Source organism: Python bivittatus, unplaced genomic scaffold (assembly GCF_059951505.1).
Source record: "Python bivittatus isolate LINGU-HERP-01145 unplaced genomic scaffold, Pbiv_v1 ctg000200_np1212, whole genome shotgun sequence".
NCBI lineage: Eukaryota > Metazoa > Chordata > Lepidosauria > Squamata > Pythonidae > Python > Python bivittatus.
In genome coordinates, this window is record NW_028277040.1 from 21,758,796 (window position 1) to 21,774,792 (window position 15,997).

The window sequence follows — 15,997 nt, forward strand, 5'->3', positions numbered from 1 at the left end:
ATTTAAGAATAATTTACTTGGAATTTAATAAACCATTATAGCAGCTCTAAGATTGCTTTATTGTTTTATTCTTTATTAAGTACAGTCTTCACCTATACTTTCCCAGCAAACCAGCTTGAAATTGAGTCAGTTTCAAAAGGCATGTCTAATAAAATATGGCCACTTGCTGTTTTAAGCAGGAAAATATGAGGGTTCCACCATATGAGTGCAACTCATTGAGCGTAGCTTAAGCAGTTCCTTAGATTCAAGTTTTTGTTGGATTGTCAGATTCTGCTGTGATGAACTCTAAGACAAAAACCAAAATGGTACTTACCGGCGTGTTGGATTGTTCAGTTAGCTTCTGCTCCCACATTCTCAAGCGCCTTTCCCTTTCCTTAAGTTCCTGTTCCTTAAAGCTCAGATCACGTTCCAATCTCTTCAGCCTCTCCAAAGTGGCCTCGATTTCACACCTAAACAGAGATAATTGGTTAAGTTGGGTCTTTCCCTGGCAAGTACAAATTGTTCACAAATATTCTCCACATGAACATTAATGAAATGTGGAAGAGTAAAACATACAGTACTGCCTCAAGCAGGACATTTAATTAGCACGGTAGAGAGTTGCTGCATAAACGATCAGAAAAGGCCCCTCTTCTTGAAGTTGGAAGCAAGCTGAAGCTTGCCAGGCTCCATGCCTTGCTTCCTGAGCCCTTTGCTACCTCAGTCATCCAGCTTGGTCACCTTCCTGAACCTCATTTCCACTCACTGTCTTCCCAGCCATCAACCCCTCAAAGAAGGGGAAAAGGAAAGGCTCAAATGTCACCATTTCTGAAAGTAAACTAACCATGGAGGACCCCTCCTTCAAACACAGAACAGGCTCATAGTGAACAGTAGAACTCATAAGAGTCATTAAAATTAGTTATGGAGAAGGACAGAAAGTCTCTGGCTTTGCTATTTGTTGTCCTCATATTTTACTATGATATAATGAGACTGAGTCCACATATAAGTACAATTAAGTGCACCACTTTAGAATAATATTTGGAAATGCTCCAATATTTTTAGAAATCTTCATTCTATGCAATGGTTTAAATTCAATGCAAATGGAAAACATGCATGCTATATGCATCCTGCATATAATCAAAGTGCGGTAGATCATTTTATCATTGCACTTAAATAGTTTTTTTTTAAAAAAATGCTTCACTTTCTTGTCAATTCCTCCCTCTCAGGAATCTTTCCTCACTCCATTGCAAATTCTCACATTCACTCTGAAGCTGTAAGTAATAAATCCCATTCTGGCATGATGAATGAACGAAAATACATGAAGATACCTTAAAAACATGGGACTGCACACAGCAGCCCTCCATTTAAGTCCCCAAATCTTCCCATGTTGCTCCAGAAGGGTGTGTGTGTTTTGTTTTGTTTTGAATATGAGTGTCTTGTCGAAAGAAGTTTCTAATGAATCTAAGATTCCAGCAGCTGTGAACAGAACCTCTGCATACTTCCCCACTCAACCCAAAAACATTGTGGAAGACAGTATCTCTCTCCTGCAGGACATGTCATCACCCAGACATGAGTATGGAGAGTGGTACAGTTCTGACACAGGACAAGTTCAGGAAAGCACCAGATAGATCCCCTGGCTTCATTTCCTCTTCTAGTGAACATTACCTGCCAGCAGGAAAACAATCACCAACTTCTCTCTCAATCTGTGATGGGGCAAGGTTGGACAAACATAGGCAAGGGCCTGGGACAGAACACATAGCCACTTTTCAACTTGTCCAAGGGGCAACCTGTTGGTGGCGGGGTGGTGGTGAAAGAATTCTATGTCTGTTTTTAAACACAAATGTAGTGCTCTTCAGGAGAATAACTAAATCAATGCCTATTGCTAACCTGATTTACAGGCAGCAGAGTTAGTGTTCATCCCATAGTACTTCTCCATGCCATCAACCTGTCAAGCAGACTAGGTTGGGATGCAGTTTTAACTATCTTCCAGAAGAATGTGAGTACTTAGTACAGGAGACAATGGTATGCTGCTGTTACTGACAGCTGCCCTGTTCAGCTGGCAAACTGGTCTGTTTCGTATTACTGAACCAAAGATATACTGTATTCAGAATATGGAATTAAGATCTTCTCTGCACTGACAAATTATGTATACATAATCAAACATTTTCAGTTTGTTGCAAGTGACTGATAGTGATTGACCACAGAATCATTATTGGTAACTCATGGCCAGCAGTTCCCTTTCACTTTAGCCTGTGCTCCTTCTCCGCAGAGAGAGAGGAGTGTAACATGACCGTCTAGCTAACTGGTACAGATGAAGGAAGCGAAGTGAAATGGAAAGATACAATTGATAGATGGTGGCAGTGAGTAGCACTGACCAGTAGTAGTCCATACAGCAGGCACAATGATGTAGGAGTAGACAAAATGGTGGTACCCTTCCATCAAAGTAATAAAAATAAAAATTATGGCCATGCAAAATCCTTCTTGGAAAATCTATAATATGCTCTTGCTGGTAGGATCCAGCTCTCTTTTCAACTTGAAACAACCTCCCACGCAGCACAGGATTAGTGCTCACCCAAGAAAGACCTGTCCTGTTATTTTTTTAAAAAACCATAGCGTGTTAAACCCGTATTTAGAAGCAGGCCAAGTATTTTTTCAGAAGAGCACTACATCCATGTGATCGGCACTTCCCAAAGCACTGTGCAGGTTAGGGTTAGGGAAGCCAAAAGTGGCCAATAGACATTGGGGAGATTCCAGCCCCTGACTGTGTCATCATCAACATCTTCAATAAAGTGTCACAGATCAAGTGCACAGCAAGACTTCTGTTGGGAAAGGAGGGGAAACAAGAAAATACGAATTTCAGCTGCTTTCCTGTTGGCTGGGGATGAGACCAAGGCTGAATTTTTAAAATTTATTATGCAATTTATTTACAAATATTTATGAATCATGTAGACATGCCCCTTAAAAACAGTTAGTGAGGCATCTCTGTGCCAGTCAGCAGGATGTAAGGATAAGCTGAAAGTGAATTCTAGTCCTTCCCTGACGCTTTGAAATACACTTTTCAGTGGTTCCCACTAGCACAATTTTTTTTTTTTTGCCTCTACATAAAATCAATAGCATATCAGAGGAAAATGTTTCATCCCTGATTCTTTTCCTATTGGGTTACTTTTCTTTTTTCACTAGGAAAAGGATACTTCCACCCTTGAAATCTGAAGTGTGATGGTCCATTTTCCCAGCTTGGAGACCTCAGTCCCACTGCATTTCACTGCAAGTGTGGCAAAGTTTTTCTATGCCTATGACGTATAAGCTGACTTAAATTACCTTAGGTAGCAAATAATCTATTACAGCTTCAGTTTAACAGAATTTTTACTGCATTTGAAATAATAGTGGTTAACATTTTAATTATCCATAAAATACTAACATCCCAGAAAAGGTGTATGCGTGATGATCAAGGTAACTTTTAAGCTGAAGTGAGAAAGGAGTCTTAGAGCACAATTTTACCTAAGTATATTCAGAAGTCAGCCCCAAACATGAATGGGATCACTTCACATCATCATTGTCAGTAAGAGTAAGCCTTACTGAACACAGTGGGTTTTTTTTAAGGCTCCCCACAGTCATTTGTGATTGGGTGGCCTTAAAAACTAAAATGATAAATAAAATATGTAGAGTTGCACTGTAAAATTGTTTTACTGAGAGGAATAAACTTGAAGGTACAAAAGAAAATTATGTTTGGGGAATCACTGATTTCATCTAAAAGATGAAGGATGAAGTGTAAGCTTCATATTATATTATTTCTATCGTTCAGTTTTACCATTTGGGAAATTTGAGATATGTAGCTAAGCCCTGGGGCTATGTTTTCTTTGAATTAACTAAAAAGGATCCACTCTTGATTTTGAGTATGGTTTTTCCTTTCTCTCAAACTCCTCAGGGTTCAAGACACCAGAAGTTTCTGCTGTGCTTGCTATTGCCCAGCTAGAAAAGATCCCTGGAACTGTGAGCCAAGGGTCACTGTCAATCCACCACCAGTTCTTTTGCCTAAATTGCATGCCTGACCCCAAAATGACCCGACTTTCAACTGGCATGGGCCTAAGGCAAAGAATTGTCATAGATGGTTGATGTACAACAGGGCCCCAGTGACCAGACCCAATTTTGCCAAATAAAATATCACAGTCTATTTAATCATTGGTGGTGCAGCCTTGATCCAAATCCAGTTCTGCAGGCTTAACAAGCCAGGATGAGAAACATAAAACTCAGGTTTTGCATTTCTTTGTCCCTTTGCCTGACAATGAATGGGAAAACACAACATCTAATATGTTCTGAAGCCACTATACCAATCAAATTCCATACAACCTGAAGACGCCATCTTACTCATTGGCTGGGTTCAGTCATCACACTAAACCATGTTTGTTTTGATTCAATAACCTGATGGGCACCAGATGCACTGACACAGAGTCTTAAATAAAAGCACTAAGTTATCTTCATTTCAGTTATCTGCTTATTTGTTTATCTATCCATTTAAAAAATGTATCAAGATGCTATCCATCTTTTAAAGTCTTTGTCCTCAATAGCAACACTTTCTAAATGTCAAAATTATACTGTGTATGTACTATAATTATCTCCCTTCATTAGACAAAAAACACTTTATAGAGAAAGGTTAGATTCTCTAAGCATCTGCATTCTTTTAAAAATGTATAATAAAACAGTGTAATTAAATGGAAGACTCCTATACATTGCTCAATTAATATATCTTACTCTACAAATTTATCAATTTACGTTGAGCATTGGTGATCATTGTATTCCATTTATTTCAGTACTCCTACAAATTAACATTGCCTGTTGTTTCCCATACCCCAGCTCACTCTGTCTCAGTGTTACATGAGATAAAAACTGAAATAAAGTGAAATAATAATTTCATTAAGATTTTCAGTGGAATTATTTTAAAATGAATTAACATATCCAGAATAGTTAGTATCTAACTGTGCCCTTCTGCAAACAGAAAGAGTTGGTTTCAAAGGTCTTTGATCTGCCGAGAGGGGTGAAGAGAATTTCACCAATTATCCCTGTGTTACATTTCATGATGTTCTGGAGGGTTCCCATAATCACTAGAGCCAATTTCCCCATTTTGGTAACATTTTCAACCAAAAAAGAAACTAGGAGAAAATCCTAGTTTCTTATATATATTAAATATATTTTATCTATGGTCAATACTATTTCTTTTTAACAATGTTCATTAAAGCAACTTGGCCCTTAGTTTTTAATGTGTTTTTAAATAAGTTTTTAAAGATTAGGAAACTCATTACAGTGTGCTTGTTTTTGACAGCTGAACTTTTTTAGGAAACAAGATAGGCAGTCCAAACATTACTAATAGAATATGGCACAATTCCTGTTTCGCTCAAGTTTACTTTATGTCTCCTCTACATTATTTTCATCCAAGTTTTAAGATCAGTAAGATTTAATTCTCTCTAGAGCAGAGATGCACAAGTTGAGACCTTGGGCTACATATGTCCTTCAGAAACACTTGGGCATGACCCCCAGAGACCTCCAAATTTGTTGCCAAGACTGTATTTTTAAATATGTATGTATGTATGTATGTATATATAGTTGCATTGACCTATGCAACAACTTTATATTCTGTTGCTCCATCACAAACCAAAACAATGATCCGTTTTTTAAAACGAACGACAGGCGCTAGCTACTTCAAGTTCTTAATTACATGAGCAGATTCCAAGACCTTAGCAACCATTTCCCAGTTTAGCAAACAGTAAAAAGGCACATAGGTTGCTCCAGTTGGGAGACCTAAGCATATCTGGAAATTCAAAGGCTGTAACCCTAAGTACCCTTTGTAGCAAATAAGTGGGACTTGCTCTCAAGTACGCCTGTTTAGTATTCTATACGAAAAATTCATCAGGGTCGCCGGAATCATAGAAACCGCGAAGCGTTATCTCCAGCGCAGTTTGCAGCTTGGGCCAGTAGATGGCACAACGCATCGTAGTCTTCAGAGGGCTGCGCTGGAGGGAATGGTTGCCACACTCTGCTGAGTCAGTGGAAGAAGAATGTCAGTTCTAAAACAAGCTATTTATACTTGCATCATGTGACTTGGCTCCAGCCTCCCATCTGTACTCACATTTTCCACCCCTGCAGTAAAATTCTCTTGCTTGTTATCAGTTCACCACTGGTTTTTTCCCTTAAAGTTTAGGATGTTTTGTATTGGCAAATCTACTTTCTATAGATTTCTTGGGTGTCTAAATATTATTTACGTGCTCAGATCTCTCTAATCTTTCTTGCGTGGTTTTCTTAGCTGGCCTCCAAAGGAGGTAGGCGTATAACCATCTAGCATGCTGCTAAATTGTGTTCTGCATTACCTGGAGAATAGCCAAGGTTTCTTAATTTAGACTACAGCAAGATTCGTTGTGTTATCCTGCTCTTGTACAGATCCCTTTTCATAGGCCTCCACCACACACTGAGCAGAGCTGTTTTATATATATCGATTTGTTTTATTTCTATATTTATACACATTGGAGTGTATAACTTTGGAGTGGTTTACAAATATTGTAAATACTGTACATAAAAATATTTCTCTCCAGCTGAAATACCACAGGATTTATGTCTGCAAAAACATGCTTAAGTTTGTCCAGTTGTCCAGACTTTTAGCACAGAAGGTACTATTAATGAATGATATTAATAGTGGATGGCAAGTCTGACATACTTAGAGAAGACTCACCTAGATGAATGGAAACAACAAAGTCAAGACTAATTTAAGTCCAACTAATTAAAGCTAGGGCTCACCCAATCTGTTTCAGTTTAGTAACTACTTGCACACCTACTCTTGCAGCCGTGTATCCCGGGAGAGAACAACAAGCAGGTTAGATGCCACAGACAGGTAGCCAGGATACATACTGCCTGATCAATTTGGCCTGGTCAGTTTTCCGGGGAACTTTTCAAGGAACAGTGGAAAGCAGAAGAGAATCTTGCAATAGTGTACATATGAAAATGTCCAAATAATGACTGCAACTTTTTGAGATGGCAAATATTACCCCTGCTTACTCTGTGTTGACTAGCCTGTGTTCTGGCTCTGGATGACTACACAGATTATGGACAAGAACATTTTCCTTCCAAAGTTTGTAACTGAGTTGTGATCTCGATTCACAGCTGTTTGTTATCCCTGACTATAAGGCAACTATCATTCTTAATGCTTACACATTTAATTTTGTGGTCGAATTTGGCCATTGTGCTGTACATCTGATTTAAACCAACTTGTTGCTTCTAAATATACTGAGCACAATCTGCAACCTTGTTTTTCTGATCATCATTATGCAGAAAAAGTACAATGTGAAAAAGTAGTGGGAAACACAAATGTTCACATTTGATAGTGAAACAATGATGGCTGGGAGTTGCACTTAAAATTTTGGAGTTGAGGCAGGATTTAAAGACCACAATAGTGAATAATGTGAAGAGAATAATGGCACATCACATATTTGGGCACTTTTTCTAATATCTTCCAATTTCAGGATTTTTAATATATATAGTATTAAGTATAGTAATCCAAATTTGGGGCTTACACAATTGCCATTGTATATTTTCCAGCTCAAAATGTGGGGAAATTGGCTAGTGTTACTGAGTTTTCAAGACAGCTGTAAATTCAGACACTGGGCATCTACCTTTGGCCATCTACTTTTCTGGAAAATGTTTCATTTCTCCCCACAGATGTCATAATTATTGGTCGGAACTATGAAGACTCACCGCCATTCTGCCTTGTTATGCAGGAATGAGTTGCATTGGTCTGGAAGATTGCTATCATTTGACATGGAGTCCAAAATTGAAATGATCTGCTTGAAAGAGGGTCTCTTCTGAAGACACACAAAGCAATATATACATTTATTTATTTACACACACAAACACACACACATATTGTAAACGTACATTTCGATATGGCGCTATTTGCAGAATTAATAACATTTTCCAATGAAAGCAGCAAGTCTAAGACTGCAAAGGAACCCATACTGGGACGCTGACTAGGTAATTATTAGGTAAACAACACAGAGCTGTAAATTATTACAGCTATAAATGCAGAACTTGCTGCTTTTAGATTTCAATACAAAAACGGTGTCTTAAAATTGTAACTCTAACAACAAGAGGCTGACCTGAATGGACCTTCCACATTACTCATGTAAAATAATTACAATAATACTGTAAAAGATGTACAGTATCCTTAATCTATTTTGTAATTTTTTTCAACTGGAAAGAATAGAACCAAAAATCTATGCTCCTTTCCTGTTCTCAGTGATGGCTCTGAAAAGGTTGTGATCTCACTATGAATAAACCACATACCTGTCTGAAGTTATTGATCTGATTGCACTGTACATGCAGGAAATGGATTTGTAGGCTCTATTCTGCTTTCCTAGCCATAGATGTTAACGCAAATATAAACAGAAGGATATCTTGGTTTAGCTTGTCTAAGATACTCCTGTATTTTGCATAGGGGCATGGTAGGAAATTGTACCCGATTCTCTGTTTATGACACCTCTGTCCCCATGGTAGCCTAGTTTCCACATCAAGCACTGTGTTCTTTCCCTGTAAAGTGATTCTACTGTATGGGTATGGAACATCTTCTGGGACAAGGACTGCCCGACTACTGTCCTGGCTTGACCACGCTAGCTGCTGGCCTAGGGTCGGTAACCTCCATTCCACAAGGATCATAAGGTGGATCTGTAGCCCTCAATGAAAATTATACATGATATAGCTCTGTGATAGGAAACAATGCTCCTGAGTCAAGGTGGCCCAGAGAAGCCCATAATTTAAAAAGAGAGAGAGAGAGGCATTTACTCTTACAAGCTGTAGCTTCCTATACCCCATAAAGGTGATTATGTAGATATTTTTATTAGCTTGCCTCCCTGGCATTCACAGGTTAGTATTTATGTCAGTTCCATGGCTCACTATCGGCTTCATGCTCAGTTCCAAATGCTAGTCCTAGCCTAGCTATAGGTAGTTGGCTTTAGGAGTTGCTTGCCCCATATGCTGGCTTTGCCGTCGTCGCTATCTGAGGATATTTGTAAGGAAGCCTGAATGACAGGGCCAATCCTTGACGCTGCTAGGTTCCGTATTGTTAATTGCAAAGATTCCCCTTTTACTGGAGGTCCACATAATGTAGTTGTTACTTGGTTATCATCTCATGTTTTTTCCAGTGATTATCCTGCTTTTTCCTTAGCCCAGAGATTTCTATTAAGCAGAGAAATGCCAGCACCATCTCTCTGAAGTATGGCCAGAAAGTACAGAATGGAGGTACAGTGCAGAAGGATGCCTTGGGGAATGAAGATGGAAGGTTGAAGGTAGTGGTAAATTCTTTGTTGCTAGCTCTGCATTTCTTGATTTTTTGTTCTGTTACCATTTGCTTTTAACCTTAATACCTTGATCTTTTTAATACACACACCCAGCAGATATGACTTCCTTCTGAAACACGTTACTAAATGACATTACTAGCTACTCAATTAATTCCTGTACTTCCATTACTTTTTTCCTCCTGGAATGCAACATCCTGCATCAATGTTCAGCCATTTAACTTTATACTTGCCTTGCTGTCATGTTTATTTTCGAATATACCTTTTAGTAGCATCACTCTGATAAAATTATGCATGAACTGTACAAAACGTAAGAGCTTAGCGGTCAGGGTATGGGGCTCCTTAGGTTTTTTTCACTATCAACTCAAAGCATGAGATATTTTCAGCAGGAGAGGAAACCACTTTCTCAGCTGTATTAGTCTATATTACTGGAGGCATCAGAAAGGACAGAAGAATCTCGGCAATAAACTCCTAAATCTCTTTGAAACCATGGCTCTTTTAAATTACAGTTTTCTTAATATCAAGTTCACTTTGATGTTGGAGTCGGGCAGGTAAAAAAAACAACAACAACAAAAATGTTTTTAAGCTGCAACATAAATTGCAAAGCTAAATGGCTGGTGGTGAAGACATTGTGTTCTGGAAAGAAACTAAAACACAAAGCAATTCTCTAAAGCAGCTAGTAATAGTAATTCCCCCTTTTGGGAACAAGGAGGAGAAAGAATAATGCTTGCTCTATCTGTACAGCTACATCTCATTCAGGAAGATGGCTAGAGCATTACAGAATTTATACACCAAAAAGTCCATTATAAATCCATCTGCCACTTATAAGGGGAAAACAACTGTTATGGAATAGCAGGAATTTTCCATGTGAAAAAGTTGATGATACAACAGTGAAATATCCTGTAACTTCCATTTTGTGTCACTTTTACCAGAAATTACTATTTTGGGCATTTTTCATATATAATCCCTAGTTTTAATGCTGCCATTTTTAACGCACGGTATCTTTGGACATGCTGGATTTGGATTTAGTATTGGTTTAAAATATTAGAAACTCTTTGTTAGTGTTTTATAAACTGGTAGTTAATGGTACTACTTCTTTTATGATGACATATGATTTGATGCTTAAGTTACATACTGTTCTGATTATGTTTAGCAGGAAGAGTGTCATATTAAAACATAAAATTACCTATTAATTGACTCCTGAAAATAAAGAAATATCTTTTATGAGACTCCTGAGCGTGTCTTGCCTTAATGCAATTTTGATTCACTGCAGGCAATCACACAAGTGGATGTTTATATGCCTGTTCTGTTAGTAATTACTACTCCATTTTTCTAATATAGAGGCCAGAATGAAAATATTGGATCAACTTGGAAAAGTGAAACTCTTTTTTCTTTAAAAAAGACATTAGAGGAAAAAATATTCATAACAATGATTGAAGCCTGCAATTTTTTAAAAAAGAATGAAAGATAACTTTTCTAAGGTCTGAGTCTAACACAATTAAATGATACAAAATTTGGGAAGATTTAGCAGTTCCTACCTATCATCATGTTTTGAACATTATACAAATGCCCAGGAGAGAATTATGTTTTATTTTTGCAATGTGAGATTTTTGGTCTACATAGGCCCAACATCTCAGTCTATACAGACATTTTCCAAAATTGTGTGTGAAATTTCTAATTATCTGTTGATAGTAAAAACATTATTGTATCTTTCCATCAAAATCCTCTAAAAATGTGGGAGAACCTGGGGTAATCATAAGCATTACATAACAGTGCTAATTTATGAATTTTCTATATGAATTTTCAGGGTAGGAGAGAGTGTACCAAATTTAGCATTTTAGCATTGCGAGTTAGGTCACCCCAAAGTCCAGTGACAAAGCAGAGGAAGACAGGGTGATGCGTAGCCAAAGCCAATCTGAATGGACTCAGACAAAGCACTCATAATTTCCCTGCATTCTCTTCTGAATTTAAAGCTTCTTTTGTTACAGTGTAAAATGTGGAATAATTGTTGAAAACTGAAAAAGTCTTAGCAAAATGCTTCTCAGGAGTGCACTGCCTCCGTTAGTCTGTTTGACAGACCCCAGACAAGGTTAAGACAAAAGGTGGAAACCAAAACGTGGATACATAATAAAGGGATGATGCACACTCTCTCTGCATCACGCCTGTAATTATACCATTTCTGCTAAAATTACAGATGCAGCAATTAAAACGTGCATTTTAATTTGGGTGCACAAAAACAATTAGGAACAATGCTGAGGTGTCTCTCCCAGGCAGATCCAAGTGATTTTCACATTATAAAAGAGAGACAATTTCTTTATTTCAAATGTCAAACAACATTATATATATATATATATATATATATATATATATATATATATATATTTTCATTCCTTCTTGTAACAAAAAGAGACAAGTGTTCTTCTCTGTAAGAACTGTTTATTCAATGTTTAGGTGAAGGTATTTCTTTTTCATGTTCTGTCCTGTCATTTTTGGTCCATCTGCTGCTTTTAAAGCTAAGCGCTTGCTGTTCTCTTCATTTCACTTTATAACTGTTGTTCCACATGACAGGTTCACGCACAATATTTTCCCAAACCTTTGCAGTAAAACTTAAATTTGGGGACCTAAATGTAGGAACCTGGCTTTCGTCAGCCATGTTGCAATGGAGGACACTAGCCTGGGGAAGACTACTTTGATGTATAATGCTTTTAGGAACAGTAGTAGCATAACCTAGATGCAGATACACGCAAGAGTATACAGTTTCCACCTGTAGATGTAATGTCTTAACTGGTTTTTAATTGAAAGTCCCAATGGTTTGTTTCTTTATGCTGCATCGTACTTCCCTCCCAGTCAGACGTGGGTAAGGACTGACTAGAGCAGGACCATAAGAAGTGCAGGACAGGAGTCCCCCTACAGCCCACTAGCATTTGGCAGGGACCAAATTTTCAGACTTTGGAAGGGACTGGGGAATTATATAAATTTAATACATTATTATTATTCCTTTGTAGCAGCTAAAGAACTCTCACAATTTTCCCCACAAAAATGTCATTGCCTGTCTTTGATGCCAGTCGAATTTACATCCTTCTAAACTAGACCATCACAGTAATAGGTGTGAATGAAAAAATGGGAGAATGGCCAGATTCCTTTATAGCCGCCACAGCATCTGATAGTTTCTTGCTCTATATATACTATGCTAGAAGATGCCAACAGAGCCCTCATGACAATCCCTACTACCATCATAATTCAAACCAATGAACTGGTATATGCTATAGCCGCTGTAATTTATTTATTTATTGTATTTATATAGCCGCCTATCTCATACAGAGTGACTGGAGATGCTGGGGTACACAATCAAGAAGAACAGCAGTTCATAAGCCCCACCCCCCGGAAAATGAGGTTGGGGGCTAAGATCAAGGTAACTTGGAGAGAAGTTAGCTGGCAGAACTACAGAAGCACATGAAGATTAAGGATAAGACTCGGCTACTGAAAAAATACAAGGGCCTGACTTCATCTGAAGCCCTAGATACTGCTAAACAAAGGCTCACAGCACTGGCTACCAGGCTAAGGAGATACACTAGAGAACCAGAGGCCAAGAAGATAAATGCCCTGTTCTCCAAAGAACCATCCAAGGTATACTCCCAACTGCAGTGCAACATCACAGTAACAGGTGAGCCACCAGCAGCAGAAACTGAACAGTACTGGAAGAACATATGGGAGAAAGAGAAGACGCATAACACCAGTGCAAAGTGGCTGCAGGACCTGAAAGCAGACCACAGCAATCTCCCAGAACAGGAACCAGTCACCATTACAGTAGCAGACATCCAACAGCAGGTCAAGAACATGAAGAGCTGGACAGTACCTGGCCCGGACATGATCCACACCTACTGGCTAAAGAAAGTAACAGCAGTGCATGAACGCCTAGCAGCACAGATGAACCAGCTGCTAGCAGCAGTCTCCCACCCAGACTGGCTAACACAAGGAAGGACAGTGCTGATCATGAAAGACCCCCACAAGGGAAAAGCACCGTCCAACTACTGGCCAATAACCTGCCTCCCAACAACATGGAAAGTCTTATCAGGCATCATAGCTGCTAAGCTACAGGACCATATGGGCCAGTACATGAGCATATCTCAGAAGGGCATTGGGAACAATACCAGAGGCTCAAAACACCAGCTGCTCATAGATAGAGCAGTCGCCCGAGGCTCAAGGTCTAGACAGACCAATCTGAGCACAGCCTGGATTGACTACAGGAAAGCCTATGACTCAGTGCCACACACATGGATCTGTGAATGCCTGGTGCTATACAAAGTCAACAGCACACTAAGGACATTCCTCAAGAACTCAATGGGACTGTGGAAGACAACACTGCAAGTCAACTCAAGACAGCTTGCACAAGTGGCCCTCGAGTGTGGCATATACCAAGGTGATGCACTGTCCCCACTGCTTCTCTGCATAGGCTTGAGCCCCCTCAGCCAGATAATCACAAGGACTGGATACAGATACAAGTTCAAGAGTGGAACTACCACCAGTTACCCCCTCTACATGGATGACATCAAGCTGTATGGTAAGAGTGAACGAGACATCGACTCGCTGATCCACCTGCCACAGATCTACACTGGGATATACATTTGGACTGGAGAAGTGTGGCCAGATGGTAGTAAAGAGAGGGAAGGTAGTTAAGACTGATGGGGTGGAACCTGGTAAGTGGGCCACATTTCAGACATACAGACCAGCTACAAGTACCCTGGTATCCCACATGGGAACCACAATGAGGAGCCAAGGAAGACAGTAACATCCAAGTATCACCAAAGGATAAGACAGGTCCTGAAGAGCCAACTCAATGGGAAGAACAAGATCTATGCCATCAACACTTACACCCTGCCAGTCATCAGATACCCTACCGGTATAGTGAGCTAGCCAAAGGAGGACATGGAGGCTGCCAATGTGAAGACCTGGAAGCTCTTCATAATGTACCAAGGTTTCACCCCCAAGTCCAACATCCAGAGAATGTACATCAGCCAGAAAGAGGGTGGGCAGAGTCTGGTGAGCGTCAAAGCCACTGTCCTGGATGAAACCCAGAGCATCCAGGAGTACATCAGTAAGATAGCACCCAAAGATGAGCTGCTGAGAGAAAGCCTGAGACAGCAGCAGACATGGGAGTAAGTTCAAGCAGAGGAAGCGCCATGGCAAGACAAGATCGTGCATGGATGTACCATCAACAGATAGCTAAGGTGGCTAACACTGGGAAATCCTACCAGTGGCTATAAAGGCCTGGACTAAAAGACAGAACTGAGACACTGATCATAGCAGCATAGGAACAGGTGCTAAGCACCAGATCCATAGAGGCAGAAGATAGGACCTAGATAGGACCCAAGGTGCAGACTGTGCAGAGAGGCCTCAGAGACACTCCAGCACATAGTGGCAGGGTGTAAGATGCAGGCAGAAACAGCATACACTGAATGGCACAACCTAGTAGCTGGCACTGTATACAGGAACATCTGCACAGTGTATGGGAAGACCCTCCCAATTCCAGATAGGCAATTCCATAGAAGACCGTGGAGAATAATAGGGCTAAGATCCTGTGGGACTTCCAGATCCAGACAGACAAGCAGGTACTGGCCAATCAACCAGACATTGTGGTAGTAGACAAGGACCAGAAGACAGCGGTGGTGATAGATGTAGTGGTGCCAAGTGACACCAACATCAGGAAGAAGGAGCATGAGAAGCTGGAGAAGTACCAGGGCCTGAAGGACGAACTAGAGAGGATGTGGAGAGTAAAGGCCAAAGTGGTGGTAGGAGCACTCGGGGCCGTGACTCCTAAGCTGGGAGCGTGGCTCCAACAGGTCCCAGGAACAACATCAGAGGTCTCTGTCCAGAAAAGTGCAGGGCTAGGAACAGCTGAGATACTGCGCAGAACCCTCAAACTCCCAGGCCTTTAGTAGAAGATCTGAGCTTGAGGAAGGCACATAGCATCCACAGGGGTAAGAGGGGCTATACATATACATATACCTATACATACACATACACATACACACACATACTGCAAGAAATACTAAAATGGAACACATTTCATTGGCATTAATTACACTCTGGATCATCTTGAGTTCAAAGCTGCCAAATGCTAACATTAGTGTGTTTTAATACCCATAAATACTGAATGATGTGAAGTTTTTTAAAAAATGAAATTTAATTGGTTTCTGAGTAAAACAGTTTAGTATCTATCTTTCCATAATTTATCAGGAAAGAATAGTTTTTTTTCATTTTTCATTACTTTAACTTGCATGATAACTTCACTACACAAATGATGTAGGTCATTATGAACGTCATAAAATTAACATTTAACTGCTTCCTTCAGACTACTTTGGATGCCACAGGCCCATCCATTACTTCAGGGAGATGTCCAGGCAGAAATCTGGTTCACTGTATCCTGAACAGAGGTTTATTAAATTGAGGTTCACTATAATTACAAAAATAGTTGCAGGATGCAGAAAGTTATGCCTTTTTTTTTCTTTTCATGGCAAAGGAAAGAAAATAAAAGCTTGTAAGAGCTTTTTTGTGGTAGAATATTATAAGGGAAAACCACTGGGGAAAGCTCTGTCATATCAGCACAGGGATTGAAAAACCTTCTCAGCAGTATTGCCACCAAGAAAAAGATCTTACCCTCAGAATATTTGGCTATTTGAATATAAAAT

The 15,997-nt window shown here is 39.6% G+C and overlaps 1 protein-coding gene across 2 annotated transcripts in view; it reads right to left on the reverse strand.

Annotated features, from left to right (window-relative positions):
* The window catches only part of MAP3K20 (mitogen-activated protein kinase kinase kinase 20), a 120,574-nt gene that overhangs the window by 48,282 nt on the left and 56,295 nt on the right, over positions 1–15,997 (reverse strand). For both annotated transcript variants that reach the window (XM_025165115.2, XM_015887662.3), the window contains exons 10-11: positions 7,714–7,820; positions 314–449 (exon numbers count right to left, since the gene is read on the reverse strand). In XM_025165115.2, coding sequence (XP_025020883.1) covers positions 314–449; positions 7,714–7,820 — 243 coding nt within the window. The remainder of the gene's footprint in view (positions 1–313; positions 450–7,713; positions 7,821–15,997) is intronic.